Genomic DNA, 16,662 nt, shown 5'->3' with positions numbered 1-16,662 from the left:
GAATTTTTTAAAAATGAGATGTGTAGACAGATTGTGACAATGCTCCCACAAGGTAAGTGCTGCATAATATGTTTTAAATCAAAACAGCAAACACACATTGCAGTTATGTATCAATAAAGTTCAGAGACACACTCTGATAAATGCATCATTAAGTCGTTCTATCACTTTAATATTACAGGATGTATGTTAACAAGTATAGGTGGTGAACCTGTTCCACACCTAAGCTACATGATCCAGCCTGTAGGAAACATCATTGTATAGGTGGTTCACTGTTGAATGAAGCTTTGGTAAACCACATGCAACTACTGTGATGCATGAGAGTGCCTCTGGAAGGAGAAATTAAGTAACTTAAATATATATATATATATATATATTAAGTAATTTAAATATATATATATGCCAGGTGGTGGCACACCTGGTTGTGTGCACATGTTACAATGCACAAAGACACTGGTTCGAGTTCCCAGTTCTCATCTACAAGGGGAAAACTTTGCAAGTGGTAAAGTAGGGCTGCAAGTGTCTCTCTGTCTCTCTCGCTCTTTATCTTAACCCTTCCCTCTCCATTTCTGTCTGTCTCTATCCAATAAATAAAGAGAATACATTTTTAATTATTTATTTTGAATAGAGACAGAAACATTGAGAGGGAAGAAGGTTGTGTGTGTGTGTGTGTGTGTGTGTGTGTGTGTGTGTGTGTGTGTGTGTGTGTGTGTAGAGAGAGGGAGACCTGAAGCACTGCTTCACTGTTTGTGAAGCATCTCCCCCACTCCCACTACAGGTTTGCAGGGCTTGAACCAGGGTCCTTTTGGACTTTAATGTGTGTACTCAACCAAGTGCATCACCACCTGGCCCCTGATAATGTTCTTTGGTAAGAAACTGGAACCAGTTGGCAAATAACTCAAACAACAGCAAAATAGTCTTTCAGTATTCAAAACTAGTCAGGAATGGAGGCCTGCTCCATGAGGCATTGAGAAATAACATCTAGGTAGAGACAAAAGTTTTGTCCTTTTGTAAGAGGCAGAACAATCTCTGCTGTTCAGGGCTTCAGGTCACTAAAGGTGATGTATGCAGCCACCCACTACTATCTGCTACCAGGTAGACTCTCAGCATATGTAACCATTTTAGTGATTTGTGATGGGACGTCATGATGAAGGAAATCCTCACTCCTAAGGGGGGCACTGTCGAGTGCAGGTGACAGACATAAGTAATGATACACAAGTATTGTGGAATAGGTATGCTACAAGTACTTAACAAGTATGGCACTGGACCAGCAGAAGAGCTCATGTAGACAGTGTGACTTCTTTTTCATGGTTTGAGCCTGACTGCTACTACCGAAGTCTATGGACCGTGATGAAAGTGTCATGGTGTCTTTCCCCCTCTGTCTCTGTTTCTTCTTTCCGAAAAAAGTTAGGCTGGGAGTGGTGAAGTCAAGCGATGACCAGAAATGTGTGTGGATCACTTGTAATCCTCACAACAACTCTATTAGGTAAAATGTTCTTTGTCCCCATTTTCCCAGATGAAGAGACAAAGCACAGAGATGTTAACTCATTTCTCCAAGAATATATGCAGGTTCTTACTAATAATGCTATACTCATAACGCAACTGAAATAACAGAACAGGGTGCATGTACAGGGTCTTAGGAGGGTCTAGAACCCAGCTGGGCAGGAGCTGACCTATGCAAAAGCTTCCTGCAAGGCAGCAACGGAGCACACAACTGAAAGGTAAGTAGGAGATAAACCAGTAATATCTGGAAGAACATTCTGTTCACAGAGAATAACATTTATGTAGAAAAAGAAGGAGCAAAGTGGACTTGAGAAAATGTAGGTTTCTCCAGCGGTCAGAGGTGGGTATGTAGTTGTGGCTGGGAGGGGAGATGGATGAAGCTAGAAAGATGATGTGAACTAGATGTCAAGGGTTTTGAATGCTGTGCCTGGGAGTTTGCAATAGGCCAACCAGTCGGGATGGCAGAACTTGACTAACTAAACCCCTTTGTCTCCCTGTGCTTTCTCTGCAGTATAAATTTGTTCACAAAGAGTTTGGAGGGCCCCGTTCTCGACCACAGGTATTATGCTGGTGGATGCTCCCCCCATTATATACTGAACACAAGGTTTAGGAAGCCGTACAATGTGGAAAACTACACCCCCCAGGTAAGTGATGGCCTGGAGACCACAACAGGGTAATAGCAGGAGTTCCAAAGTGAAGGAATCCAAGAGCAAGAATCCCAGGCTCCACCCTGCAGCCTGCTCGCTATTAAAGCCATGAAGTATCACAAGTATATATTTTCTCTTTGACTTTCAAATTTTCATATGTATGGTGGGGGAGCTTTTCCTCCTGACTTGTCTCTGAAGCTGACACGCTGACACGCTCTAGGTATTGATAGTATCAGGAATAGCTGTAGTTGCAGTAGATACACTAACAATAATGTCAAATGCTACCATGGTACCTTAGGAAAGCGTAGGCTTTGAAGTCTAATAGACTTGGTGTCTCTGCAGTTTAACATCTGTGTAATCCTAAATGTTCTGGTCCTCTGTTTTCCTCTCTTGGGAAGGAAATCCAGAAAGGGTAGGGCATGTGTCATGCTGCATCTGTGGTCAAAGGTCAAATTCTACCAGCCATGGCTTTGTGGCTCTTGGAAGCTTTAGGTCTGTGTTCTCTCTGTATCTCTGTTTCTCTCTCTCTCTCTCTCTTTGTGTGTGTGTGTGTGTGTGTGTGTGTGTGTGTGTGTGTGTGTGTGTGTGTGTGTGTTTCTTTATCTGAATGAAAAATCAGTCTGAGAATAGGGGGAGACAGACGATGGCACACCTGAATAAGTGCACGTTACAGTGCTCAAGGACCCAACATTAAGCCCCTGGTCCCCATCTGAGGGGGGGTAGTTTCATGAGTGGTGAAGCAGGGCTACTGGTGTCTCTCTCTCTCTCTCCCGTAGTCCACTTCCATTGTGACTTGACTTCTTGGATTATGGCCAAATTGGAGTAAGTCATTCAAGAGCCTCAACATTTGGATGCCACCACATTCTCTTACAACCTCTCATTCTTGCATCTTCTGCTTCTGATACACTAGAATCCTTGCAGTTCCAGCACATATCCTTTACCTGAGCCAAGTTTACAGTTGAAAGTTTCCTGTATTTCCACTAGTTGAAATGCACGTCAAGCACCCTCCTCTGACTATCACCCACATTTTTGAATATGCCTATCTCCCTTACTACATCTGGGGGCAGAGACAGAGTTGGCCTTGAGTCTTTTGCATACAGAGTACCTTGAATGGTCCAGGCACAAAGTAAGAGCAGTGAGAATGTCTTTTTATTTGCATTGAACGGATATGAGACAAAAGAAATAAGAAAATTTATCTTCTTTTCCCTTCTTTTAGACCCAAGGCAAATATGAATTTGTGCTGAATGAATATGAAGCCTACTCAGATTTTGAACATAATGTCACAAAGAAAACATTTAGCCAGTCTAGTTTCAGCTTTGGCTTCAAAATACCTGGAATATTTGAACTCGGCATTAGCGAAGCAAGTGCTAATGGCAGACATTTTGCTAGCAGAACCAAACGATTTTCTCATACTGTAAGTATCCTTTCATTATTAAGTTTATTTTTATACATTCAAAATTTTGTACCTACAGATGTGTCTGCATTTAACATTTCTACTAGCCCTGTCAGTTATATTTCTAGTGTCTTGAACTTCTCACAATAAAGTATTTGGTCTTACATTAACTTACTTTTTGAAAAGGTCAGGCAACATTGTCTTTGATAATTATTATCTCGCCTTCTCTACGAAGCACTTTTCCTTTGGTTTCCATTAAACTTAAGATTGTAGCATTTCAAGACTAAATCATTTCTGGACACTATAACTTCCGGCAATTTGATTTCCATTCCAGATATTCAGTTAAAATCCTCCTCCAGGAAGTCACTGAATTCCAAGATGTTCCCTGACTTTTTAGGGAGTGCTGAAACTATTTTCCTGCATTCTTTCTGCTCCTTATCAGTTCCCTTCTTGGGTCTCACTATCCCCACCTGTTCTTTAATTGTGGCCTCTTCCCTTCTTACTTAGAACCCATCTTCGGTAATCTGCTTACCTCTTCACTCCACAAGAGCAAATCACTGCTTCTAACCTTTCTGTTAAACTCTGACCTATACCACTTACTCTTCTGAAGTCATAACAGGAAATCATTGATGATACTCTAAAGCAAGTTCTTCCTCCTAAATTTTATTTTCCCCTTATATCTTTTCGTAAGAATTGTATTATCATAATTGACTCTTTTCTCTTCACCCTCATATTTGTGGACACCAAGTCCTCTACTAACACTCCAAGCATTTCTTACTCTAGATATAATTATATTTGAACTACCCTAAACCCTTTATTCTTCGCTTTGCTTTCTAAGGAGTCTTCCCTCTCCCTCACTTAGCCATTCACGTGTGTGTGTGTTGTCAAAAAAAAAAAATGTTCAGAGATCCTTAATTAGCTATACCCTTTGCTTCCTATTGTCCACAAACTGCTGTTCCAACCCAGTGATTTGTTGGAGAAGGAATTATTGGGTGAGGTTCAAGAGGATATTATGTTGGAGAACAGAGAGTAGATTTAAGGAGCCATGAATTCAGGATGAGGGAGGCATATTTTGTTTTCTAGTTGCTGAGATCTTTCATCATGAGTATGATGTGATAGAGAAGTAATCTGTGGGGTAACATGGAGGAGATCAAGACTACAAGTTGACAGCCATATGTATGAGGAAAAAAGAAGTGAGAAACTCAGAAAGGTCACTGCTGCCAAAACATCAGCCAGCAGAAAATGGATGGTAAACAGTGATTAGATTTCAGTTGTCTTTGCTTATTTTTTCTCATCTTCAAGGCTGTGAGCTCCTGGGGAGCAGAGGCTGTTTCTTTCATCTTGAGATTCAGTATGGCACTTGGTAGGTGCTTAAGATGAAATATAGTGATTTAAAAGGAACTTACCTGGTTAAGAGGGAAAATCCTTTGTGTACTTTCTCTCATCAACCTTCTCACTCAACATCTCCCTGATTCAAACAACCAAGTGTTGACAGTTTACATTGTACAAGGCACCACGCCAGATATTTAGAAGCTAAAAATGATCATTCTTGCCATCAGACTCACTGTCTAGCAATAAAGGCAAATGTATATACAGATAACTTCTTAGTCTTTATAGCAAGTATAATACAGCATGGTGTATTCTAGAAAGGTAATATGAGCAAAGTATAATGCAGTCCTAGACAATGGAGTGTGTATCTATGAGACTCAAGGGTGATGTCACATAGACAGAGATCAACTTAAGCAGAGATCTAAAAAATAAATGGGTATGAATCAGACAGAAGAGGGAGAAACAGACATTTTTGGAAGCAGGAACAGCATGGACAAAAGTATATCATGAAAGAGTATGGCGGGTTTGGAGAATAGTGAAAAGTGGTACAATGATGGTCTGAGATAAGTGGTAGAAAATAGTAAAATGGATGGAAAACTTCAAGGCAAAAGGAGTCATTATAAGACATGCAACTTGTACTGAAAAGAAAAGACAGAAGGAGCTTGTGGTTAGTGGAGCAGGTCTAGAATGGATGAGATCAAAGCCAACATTGAAGGGTTTGTGTGGTTGGCATAGCCAAAGCTAATATCACTTTATAGAGTTTATTGAGTTGGCAGAAAGCTGTTTTGCTACTACTTCCTGGATTTTACTGTTCTTAGATGATTTTGTTTTTTTTTTTTTTTGATAGAGAGTGACAGGGGATGGGGAGAGGAGGAGGAGGTGGAAGAAAAAAAGATAGAGAGATATCACAGCAGGAAAGAATTACTCAGTGATGTGGGACCCTGACTCACCATGGGTTGTACATCTAGCATAGCAAGTGCATTGTCCAGGGAAACTATCTTTCTTCCAGTCCTGAATGCTTTTAATATTGGAGTAAATATATATCTCACAGACTTTTCCCACCTTTCCACCTTTTCCTCTGCTACCTCCCAATCTGGTGACTGCTCACCTGAGATTCTGTTAGCAACTCCTGGCTGCTTGCTGTACGTAGAGTATCTGTATCTTTCAGTGCCCTCCCGCCACACACACTTCTACAGATCACCTGTGGAGTCTAGATTTCAGGTGTGGTGGGATCTTAGGGTCTCTGTTACCATAACTCAAGTCTACTATTAAAATTTGAAAGCAGCTAAGAGTGATATATACAAGCAGTCATGATTGCATTCAAATAATTTTTTGTCCTGCCACAAGGATTTTCCTAGGTCTTCATAGCTGCAGGGTTCCACTGTTTTTAGCAGACTTTATTTATTTATTTATTTATTTATTTATTTATTTAGGATGAAGGGTGAGAGAGAGAGAGAGAGAAGACATACCACAGCACTGTTCCATTATTTGTGAAGCTTTCCCTTTGTTTTTTGTTTGTTTGTTTTGCCTTCAGGGTTATCTGGGGACTCAGTGCTGACACTTACAAATCCACTACTCCTGGTGTCCAGTTTTTTCCATTTTATTGTATAGGACAGACACAAGTTGAGAGAGGAGAGGGAGACAGACAGGGAAATAGACAGATATACACCTGCAGACATACTTCATTCCTTGTGAAGCTTCCACCCTGCAGGTGGGGATGGTGGGGAGGTTGGGCTCAAACCTGGATCCTTGTGCTTAGTACTGTGTGCACTTAACCATGTGTGACACCACCCAATCCCCTGAAGCTTCTCCTTTGCGTGGTGCTTCAATGTAGTGCTGGAGACTTGAACCCTGATCCTCATGCATGGCAAAGTGTGTGTTCTACTAGGTAGCTACCTCCCAGACACCTAAAACTTTACAAAACAGGCAGAGAATTCATGGCGCATGCTGTAGTTACTTGACTCTTATCATGTATTACAATGTATAGTCTTGCTAAAGAACCTCTTCTACTCTTTCCCGAGTAGCTTTTCTCCCCCCACCCCCTTTTGTTGCCCTTGTTGTTTCATTGCTGTTGTAATTATTATTGTTGTTGTTATTGATGTCATCATTGTTGGATAGGGCAGAGAGAGAAATGGAGAGAAGAGGGGAAGACAGCGAGAGTGAGAGAAAGATAGACACCTGCAGACCTGCTTCACCACTTGTGAAGTGACTCCCCTGCAGGTGTGGAGCCTGGGGCTTGAACCAGGATCCTTATGTCATTTCTTGCCCCTGCTGTACTATTGCCTGACCCCTTCTGAGTAGCTGTTCTTCCAACATTGTAAAACATAAACAAAGGAGTTGCCTTAGTAGCTCAGCAAATGCCACATCCCATAAGCATAGCTCCATGCACATTCACCTACCAGGTCTGTTTTTTTTTTTCCATTGTTTTTGTTGCTGTTACTGTTATTGTTACTGCTGCTACTGTTGTTGGAGAGGACAGAGAGAAATTGAGAGAGGAGGGGAAGACAAAAGGGGAGAGAAAGACAGACACCTGCAGACCTGCTTCACTGCTGGTGAAGTGACCCCCCCCCCCTGCAGTTGGTTAGTGGCAGGGGGTTCTCAAACCAGCATCCTTGCTTGGATCCTTGCGCATCACACTATGTGCACTTAAACTAGTGCACTACTGCCTGGCCCACACCAGGTCTGTTTCAGACTCCCTACCCTTCACATCCCTTGATTGCTGCTGTAAGGAGGTGAGTTTAGAACAAGCTCCTCCCAGCTAAAATAAATTTTAAAAAACTGTATTCTATTTATGAGAAGCACAAGCCTGGCAAGTTGGCTGACTTCCCTCAACTACCCTAAAGGAACCTTAAGAGTGATGACCCCAGACCAAGAACAGTGGGTGGTATTTGTAAAGTTCATCTTCTTGTTCTGGATTTCTAACTTTAAAAGTCTGGTTTTCTCATGTTGGTATTTCATTTAGAAAAGCAGATTTCTGCACGCGCGCTCTGACCTTGAAGTAGCACATTACAAACTCAAACCTCGAAGCCTCATGCTTCACTACGAATTCCTTCAGAGAGTCAAGCGTCTGCCCCTGGAGTACAGCTATGGGGAGTACAGAGATCTCTTCCGAGACTTTGGGACCCATTACATCACAGAGGCTGTGCTTGGGGGCATTTATGAATATACACTCATCATGAACAAGGAGGCCATGGAAAGAGCAGGTATATGCCCAAGGGACTGTGTCCTTCCTGTCAGGTATTTGGATACTTTTCTCTGGGATATTCATTTTTTTTTTTTGCACATGTGGAAGGAGTTATTTGGGGAAAGCATCCAAAGTTGTCCTCCAATTTTTTTTTATTTTAAATTGTTTTTTATCTTTATTTATTTATTGGACAAAGACAACCAGAAATTGAGAAGGAAGGGGAAGATAGGGAAGAAGAGAGACAGAGAGACACCTGCAGCACTGCTTCACCACTTGCAAAGCTTTCCCCTTGCAGGTGGGAAGCGGGGGCTCAAACCTGGATCCTTGTGCTTTGTAACGTGCTCTCAACCAGGTGCACCACCTCCCGGACCCCAGTCTTTTCTTCTCCTACTTTAACTGCATTCCCACAGTTGATTTGTAGATTCCTCTTCCCTTTTTATTTGTATTTTCTTTTCTCCAACTCCAGTATAGCTTTATTGAGGGAATGTTGATTTACAGGATTCTTGTCACAAGGCTACATTTCCAGATTTCCCCAAGACAGGCTTCAGCACATTTAACCCTCAGTCAAAACCATCACCTTCTTGCGCCAGAGGGACATACCTTCCCAAATTCTACATAGTGCCCTCCCCTTCCTCCTCCTGTGTCCCAGGATCTTCTGTGAGAGATTGTAGTCTGTTCTCTTCCCTTCTAAAACATGATAGGTTGGGAATCCTCAGTTCAGCCCTTCATCAAGCATCTCTTTTTCCTACAATTTCTTTGTCAAGTCCTAGCATCAAATTCTATGACTCTAGGTACATTTAACAAATAGTTAATTCCCAGTTTATAGATCTATCCTGAACTTCTTCTCTGCACCCCAGAACACATATTGAAATGCCTCCTACTATCTTTGTTTAAATGTCTCACAGTTATCCAAAATATATTCCCAAAATAAGCTTTTGTTTTTCTTTTCTCAAATATGTCTCTCCCAAGTAATCCACATATCAGAATTAATCTACCATTTCATCAGTGACTAAAGACAAACATTAAATACAAAAGAAAAACAGTTTAAGTTATTTTACCTTCCTTCCAGACCATTTGCAAGCCTCATCAGCTCTACCTTTAAATTACAGTTTCTTTTTTAAAAAATTTTTAATATTTATCTATTTATTCCCTTTTGTTGTCCTTGTTGTTTTATTGTTGTAGTTATTGATGTCATCATTGTTGGATAGGACAGAGAGAAATGGAGAGAGGAGGGGAAGACAGAGAGGGGAGAAAAAGATAGACATCTGCAGACCTGCTTCACCGCTTGTGAAGCGACTCCCCTGCAGGTGGGGAGCCGGGGGCTCCAACCGGGATCCGGATCCTAATGCCGGTCCTTGTGCTTTGTGCCACCTGCACTTAACCCACTGAGCTACAGCCCAACTCCCTAAATTACATATTTTCTATCTTTCCTGTTAAAAAAGTATATTTCCAGTTGGGCATGGTGCATTGCACCAAAGCAAAGGACTCTAGGAAAGGAGAGGGAGGGAGGAAGGGAGGGAGTAGAGAGAGCACTGGGGTTCTGGTGCATGTAGGTGGGAAAGGACCTAAGTCAGTGATAAGATTGTTCTGCAGACACCTATCACAGAGAGATGAGAAAGTGTACCCACGTGTCAACAACGGTACTGAACACACACATTAACCCTTTGATTAAATGATTTAAAATACTTATGCTTACCCCAGGACCAGGATTTTTTCCAAATTTTAATGTGATTGCATTTTTTTTCAAGTTGTGAGGAGATATATTTGAATTCAGGCAGGTTGATGTAAAAATACTCAGGATTCAGCATTTCTCATTAGTTTTTTTTATTATTTAAAAAAGTAAAATTTTTTTTAGAGATTTAATAATAATTAACAGGATTGTAAGATATCAGGGATACAATTCCACATAATTTCCACCACCAGAGTTCTGTATCATATCCCCTGCATTGGAGACTTCCCTATTATTTATCCTGCTTTCATAAGTTTTGATGAGCTCACTATAAGAAGCAGAGATCCAGATTACTGCCACTCCTCCTCTCTAATTCACCCTCCATCCAGATGTTATAGATCCCTTTAATTATGAAGAACTGTAAATCCATAGTGTGTTTCTCCTTCCCACCACTCATATTTTGCAAGAGGTTGTTTTCACCAGAGTGTTATCACATCAGGTTGACTTTTTTCAGAAATGATAGATAGATAGATAGATAGATAGAAAGATAGATAGATAGGGAAATAGAGACAGAAGATGAAGACAGAGAGGGGAAAACATCATAGCCCTAGAACTTCCTCTACATAGTGGGTACCATCTTTGAACCTTGGTTGGACACATGCAAAGCAGGTGCACCATGGAGGTAACCTTTTTTTTTTTTTTTGCCTCCAGTGTTATCACTGGGGCTCAGTGCCTACATTACAAATCTACTGCTCCTGGAGGCTCTTTTTTTCCTTCTGTTGTCCTTGTTTTATTGTTATTGTGGTTACTATTACTGTTATTTCTGTCATTGTTGTTGGATAGGACAGAGAGAAATGGAGAGAGGAGGGGAAGACAGAGAGGGAGAGAGTAAGATAGACGCCTGCAGACCTGCTTCACCGCTTGTGAAGCGACTCCCCTGCAGGTGGGCAGAGGATGCTGGAACCAGAATCCTTGCATAGGTCCTTGTGCTTCACGCTATGTGCGCTTAATCCGCTGCACTATGGCCCGGCCCCCATGGCATGTTTGTCCATATAAAAATACATCAGGACTTTTTTTTGACAACGCAATAGCTGCTATTACCAAAAAAAAAAAAAATCATAAATGCTATTAATAAATTGTAAAAGATGTAATATTTGTATTTCAAGAAACTCACTTTGGAAAAAGACTGATCTCTACAAGTATTACTCACCAATTCCAGTTGGCAGAGTTGCTCTGCTCCCCATGTATCAGCTTCAACATTCATACAGGTCATACCTGAAACTTCCCCAAGTACAGGAGAGGAGGCTGTCTTAGAGAAAAACTAGGAACATTGGGGTGGGGGGGAAGTGAGGGGCCCTGAAGAAGGGGAGTAGCCCCTTCTCTTGGTCAAGTACTACATTAGACACTTTTTTGTGTATTATCTCAATCAGTTAACTATCTCTTTCTGTTATGTCAGAGATTAGAAAAAGGCCAGTCAGCAAAAGGTAGGCAGACTGCAGCACCTCCACTCACAGATTTTGTCAATCCTCCCAGTCTTGATAAGAGCAGCACAACCTCTGGACAGGCATTACAGAGAATGCAAGGCAAGGTTGTCACTGTTCTCTTACTGCTTTTTGCCGTGGTGTCAGTGCTGCCTGCATTTATTTTCATCATACTGGCCATCCATTAATTTACATCAGAGTTCCCGGGGGGAGGGGGGGGCATGACAAACTGGAAGGAAGGGCCAGGCTTCTGGAATCAATCATAATAAAGGAGACAAGCAGAATCATCTTTTAGGTGGTGAGCTCTTTTCTTTTCTTTCTTCAGATTACTCACTCAGGGACGTCCAGGTCTGTGCCCAGCATGGTTTTAAGATCGGCGCTGCCATTAAAGCAGTCTATGTCAAGCTGGGTGTGTCAGAGGCCACATGTAAAGGAATTCTGAAGGAAATAGAAGGTGAGTGGTGGGACCCTGTAACCTCTATGTTGCTTGTCAACTTTCCTTCTCCTCACCATCCTTCTTCTATGTAGTCTTTCTTGAAGTTCAAGGTTGGGTATTCCAAAACATTTCAATTCAAATAAGGATTTACTCAATAAAAATGTACCTCATTTTTACTATAGACTATGTATGCAAAAATGAACAAGACTGTTTTCTAAATTTCTAGTTTCCATATAAAGTACATAGACAAAGAAGCAATACCAGTACTAGTCTGAAGTACCAAGGCATGCTTCCTTCATGATGAATCATTTGAACTGCAACTGGAATAGTAAAATATCAAGGTTGTTTTTAGGTAGGGAAAATAATCCTAACAACAGAAATTTATGGGGGGGGGGGCTGAGAATTTACTAGAGTTATGGAGCTTGGGTAGAGGGAATGTGAAGAAGGTGAGGGCAGTGTGTGAGAATAGTTCTTATATGAGGAAACAGGCAGTATAGAGACTAGAATAAGCAAAGTCACAAATTAGCATAAAAGGCCAGACCAGAGGTGACTGTCTAAGACAGGATGTAGAGGCAAGGCTCTGGGAGCGAGGGGTTTGGAGGCTGTACTCGGGAATCGGAGATCAGCACACTTGATAGCCCTCCACTCTCCCAATCCTCTACAGTCGCTGCAGCTCCCCATCAATATCTGGAGTCATATGGAAGAAAAAGTTCTGTAGCCAAAACAGATCAGCAAAAGTTAGCTGCTGGCCTAGAACAATTACCTACACTTGTGTACATTTTTTTTTAATCTTTTGAGTCTAGGATTTCTTATCTGCAAAGTCAGAATGATACAATTCTATTTCATAACGATTACTAATAAATGTAAATCACTTAGGTTAGCAACTATCTATTTATTAATCTGTGAACCTATGATCTACCAGTTTGAGTACCATATATGTATATATATGGATATATATAAAATTATCAACCTATTTCCAACTGTGTCTGTGTACATGTATGTTGAGATTTACCAATTTGTTTAGCTTTATTAATTTATCCCTATGTTTTCATGTATCCTTAGATCTATCAATCTGTCTCTGATTTATTTGATTATATATGATCTATTAATCTACATATATATATATATATACATGTATCTGTGTCACTTTGCGGCAGTGGGACTCGGAGGAGAGAGAATCCAAGCGCAGAGGGAACATAATCCTTTATTCAGGGTTGAGTCCGAGCGCAGTGGTTTGGGCCACATGGAGCTAGCCAAAAATGGCTGTCCTCGCTATGCGCACCACCCTTTCCTCACCAAGGTAAAAAATTGGGCGAGAGAGAGAGAGGAAGTAGTAGGGCTTTATAGGTCAATACCCAGGAGTGACATGTTGGGACAGGATTGGTTGGGAGAGGCACTTGAGAATATCGCGGTAAGTGGCAAAACCTGAGGGAAAAGACTGCATCTGCATAATTCCCTAACATATCTGTAGATAAATCAATATATTTATCAGTCCATCTCTTCACCTGTCTCCAATCTATAATCCATTAATATGTTACTATGTCTGCATGTTATACATCTATATATTTATTTCATTTTCTTGCTATAATCTCTCAGTCTATTCCTGTGTTTCTCTATATTTATCTGCCAAGCTATTTGCATATCTGCTGTTTTTCAGTTCCTATACATGTATCATCTTCTATCAACCATCTTTCATAAACTCTCTGAGTGTTCCTTAACACTTTCAAATATTCTAAATTAAGGTTCCTTCCTGTCCACAGCTTATGTCACATATGACAGGGAAAGCTGGACCTTTTTGTCTTTTGCTTCACAACACCCCTGCAGGCAGAGATGAATCTTAATTGCCCATGTCTCTAGGGTTGCTTCAGTGACTATTATGGTCATTCACATTGCTGGTTAGCCTGCAGTAAATTCTAGAGTGCAAAAGTGAATTCCCTAACATGCAAGATCTGTATGTTCATTCCAGACAGAAACACGAGAGATACCATGGTGGAAGACTTAGTGGTTCTTGTGCGAGGAGGGGTAAGTGAATACATCACTGCCCTGGCTTACAAGGAGCTGCCGACAGCAGATCTGATGCAGGAGTGGGGAGACGCTGTGCACTACAACCCGGACATCGTCAAAGTTAAGGTACATACAGCTGCTCTACCCAGCCTTCCCTCGACGCAGAAAATAGATTCTGAGGATCTGTTCAGAGTCTGACTATAGGACACAGAACTTAATTAGACCTGGGCTCTAATCTAAGGTACATATTTGTAGTGGAAAATACATACAGAGTGGACTGATCAGCACCAGTTACTGACCTGACTCTCTCATTTGAACCTCCAAAGTACTAAAGGGAGTTAACAATCAGCTTCGAATTCTAGCTTTCTCAAAATAATAGTCTTTTTATTTCAAACACTCACTTAACATTTATTCATGTAAACACCCCTTTATTCAACCAAAAAGTCTCTAAGTTCCTGAGGTGCTATAGGAACTAAGATACTTGAGGAATACAGAAAAAAAAAAAGCTGGATAAAAAAATACAGTCTGTGCTGAGCAGAAAGAAACACATATAACTATCTTACAGGACAGGATAATACATCATAATAAGTACTAACATGTTCTGGGCACCTACTATATTCATGACACTCTACTAGAGGCTTAAGAATATCATTTCAGGGAGTCAGGCACTAGCACAGTGAGTTAAGTGCACATGGCACAAAGTGCAAGGACTGGCTAAGGATCCCGGTTCAAGCCTCCCACTCCCCACCTGCAGAGGGGATGCTTTACAGGCAGTAAAGCAGGTCTGCATGTGTCTGTCTTTCTCTCCCCCTGTCTTCCCCTCCTCTCTCCATTTCTCTCTGTCCTATCTAACAATAACAACAATAATAACTACAGCAACAAAACAACAAGGGCAACAAAAGGGAATATTAAAAAAAAGAATATCATTTCATCGGGGGTCAGGTGGTAGCACAGCAGGTTAAGCGCACATGACACAAAGTGCAAGGACTGGAGTAAGCATCCCGGTTCGAAGCCCCAGCATATACAGGTGTCTATCTTTCTCTCTCCCTCTCTGTCTTCCCCTCCTCTTTCCATTTCTCTCTGTCCTATTGAACAACAATGACAAGAATAATAATAACCACAACAACAATAAAACAAGGGCAACAAAAGGGGGGAAATGGCCTCCAGGAGCAGTGGATTTGTGATGCTGGCACCGAGCCCCAGAAATAACCCTGGAGGTAAAAAAAAAAAAAAAAAAAAAAAAAAAGAATATCATTTCATCTCATTCTCAGGAGTCTACAAATTAAATATGCTTATTTCCATTTCATGGCTGATAAAAATGAAGGTCACAGAGGCTATACCCTTCTGTGGCTGCTCAGGGATCTCTGTGAAGTCTGAACCTGAGCCTCTGACCTCTTCCTTCCCCTCCAGATTTTCCTCTATGTTTTGGTAAATAAAAAATAATGATTTCAACCACCTGTCACCCAAACAACAAGAGTTTTACAGCCTTAAACTAAAAGGACATTTGCTAGAACAGGACTGTCATTCACATCAGCCTTGGTAGATCCTTGCCTGTGGGGACTTCAGCATAGTTTCCCTGTCACATCTTATACTATGATTTTCTTTCCATCCTCTGCACAGTCATTGATGGGCCAGAAGCCAATCCCTAGAGATTCATTATTGCTGCCAAAGAGATGAGTAAAGGGGTGCGACCCCGGACAGGATGTGCTGTAGGTCCCAACCCTGGCATTCTCTCCCATGTCATATTTACATGTCCAGGATGTGGTTTCTGCAGATGAAAAGCCTGCCATTCAAATACTCTACTTATGCCACTTGTTTAGTAGTGACACTTAAGATACAGTTTCTGGCAAGTATCAAGAAGCATAAAGTCAACCATAGCTTATAGGATGCTGCCAATACATTTGGAGTTGACTGATGACATGGTGACATTGTTTGGTAGTACAATTGACAATGGGTGAGAATAGACTTTAGGGGAAAAGAGATTGCTATTCTTTTTTTAGTTTTAAAAAATATTTATTTATTTATTTATTCCCTTTTGTTGCCCTTGTTGTTTTATTGTTGTAGTTACTACTGTTGTTGTTATTGATGTCATCATTGTTGGATAGGACAGAGAAATGGAGAGAGGAGGGGAAGACAGAGAGGGGGAGAAAAAGATAGACACCTGCAAACCTGCTTCACCATCTGTGAAGCGATTCCCCTGCAGGTGGGGAGCTGGGGACTTAAACCAGGATACTTATGCTGGTCCTTGCGCTTTGGGCCACCTGCAATTAACCTGCCGCGCTACTGCCCGACTCCTGATAGCTATTCTTTTAAACTGCTTATCTAACCTGCATCATTGTTTTTCTTATGTGTTAATAAGAAAAGAGTGAACGTGATTATCCTCATGACTTAGCAAAATAGGTTGAATGTGGCAGCCTGAGCATTAGAAATATTGAGTGCTGAATAAATAATGTGATCTGGGATATATGTATGTGCTACGTCGTGTGTGTGTGTGTGTGTGTGTGTGTGTGAGAGAGAGAGAGAGAGAGAGAGCTAGAGGAGAGCTTCCATATGTTAGCATGCTAAACCTCATGAACACACCTGCAAATGACCTTGCAAGTATAGCACTTGACTAAAGTCACAAACAGCAGCTTAACTTTTCATCCCACTGTCACTGGAGTACTGTGAAGGGCAGTGGAGGCTGAAAGGTTGAAGAGATGTTTTCAGGAATAGTGGAGGAAGGATTACTGGAGGTTTTCAAAAATCCTCTCTCGATACCTCGCTAATAAGAACTGGGAAACATACGTTCTGGGATTTCTTCTGGCGAGAGAAAACTCTAAATGCCTTTATATTTTCTCAGAATCACTCTCTTCTGCAGTCAGTTGACCAGATAGCTGGTAAACTATGGTGATTGCTTTCCACAGTGCATACAAGATAAGCAATCCCTGCACATCAGAGTGTTGTCCAAGGCATATGTACACAAGCCAGTCTCGAAGATCAAGATCTAAAATGGGATCCCTGCAGCAGTCAGGTGAATAGG

General features: G+C 41.2%; 1 protein-coding gene across 1 annotated transcript in view; it reads left to right on the top strand.

The window, feature by feature from the left end:
- Window positions 1-16,662, top strand: part of C8B (complement C8 beta chain) — a 53,070-nt gene that overhangs the window by 21,767 nt on the left and 14,641 nt on the right. The window contains exons 5-9 of the mRNA XM_007518021.3: window positions 2,012-2,144; window positions 3,364-3,561; window positions 7,832-8,072; window positions 11,529-11,657; window positions 13,606-13,769. Coding sequence (XP_007518083.1) covers window positions 2,012-2,144; window positions 3,364-3,561; window positions 7,832-8,072; window positions 11,529-11,657; window positions 13,606-13,769 — 865 coding nt within the window. The remainder of the gene's footprint in view (window positions 1-2,011; window positions 2,145-3,363; window positions 3,562-7,831; window positions 8,073-11,528; window positions 11,658-13,605; window positions 13,770-16,662) is intronic.

The sequence above is a fragment of the Erinaceus europaeus genome, chromosome 13 (assembly GCF_950295315.1).
Source record: "Erinaceus europaeus chromosome 13, mEriEur2.1, whole genome shotgun sequence".
Lineage (NCBI taxonomy): Eukaryota > Metazoa > Chordata > Mammalia > Eulipotyphla > Erinaceidae > Erinaceus > Erinaceus europaeus.
Note: the sequence above shows the minus strand (reverse complement) of the source record. Positions and strands in the feature narration are given on the sequence as shown.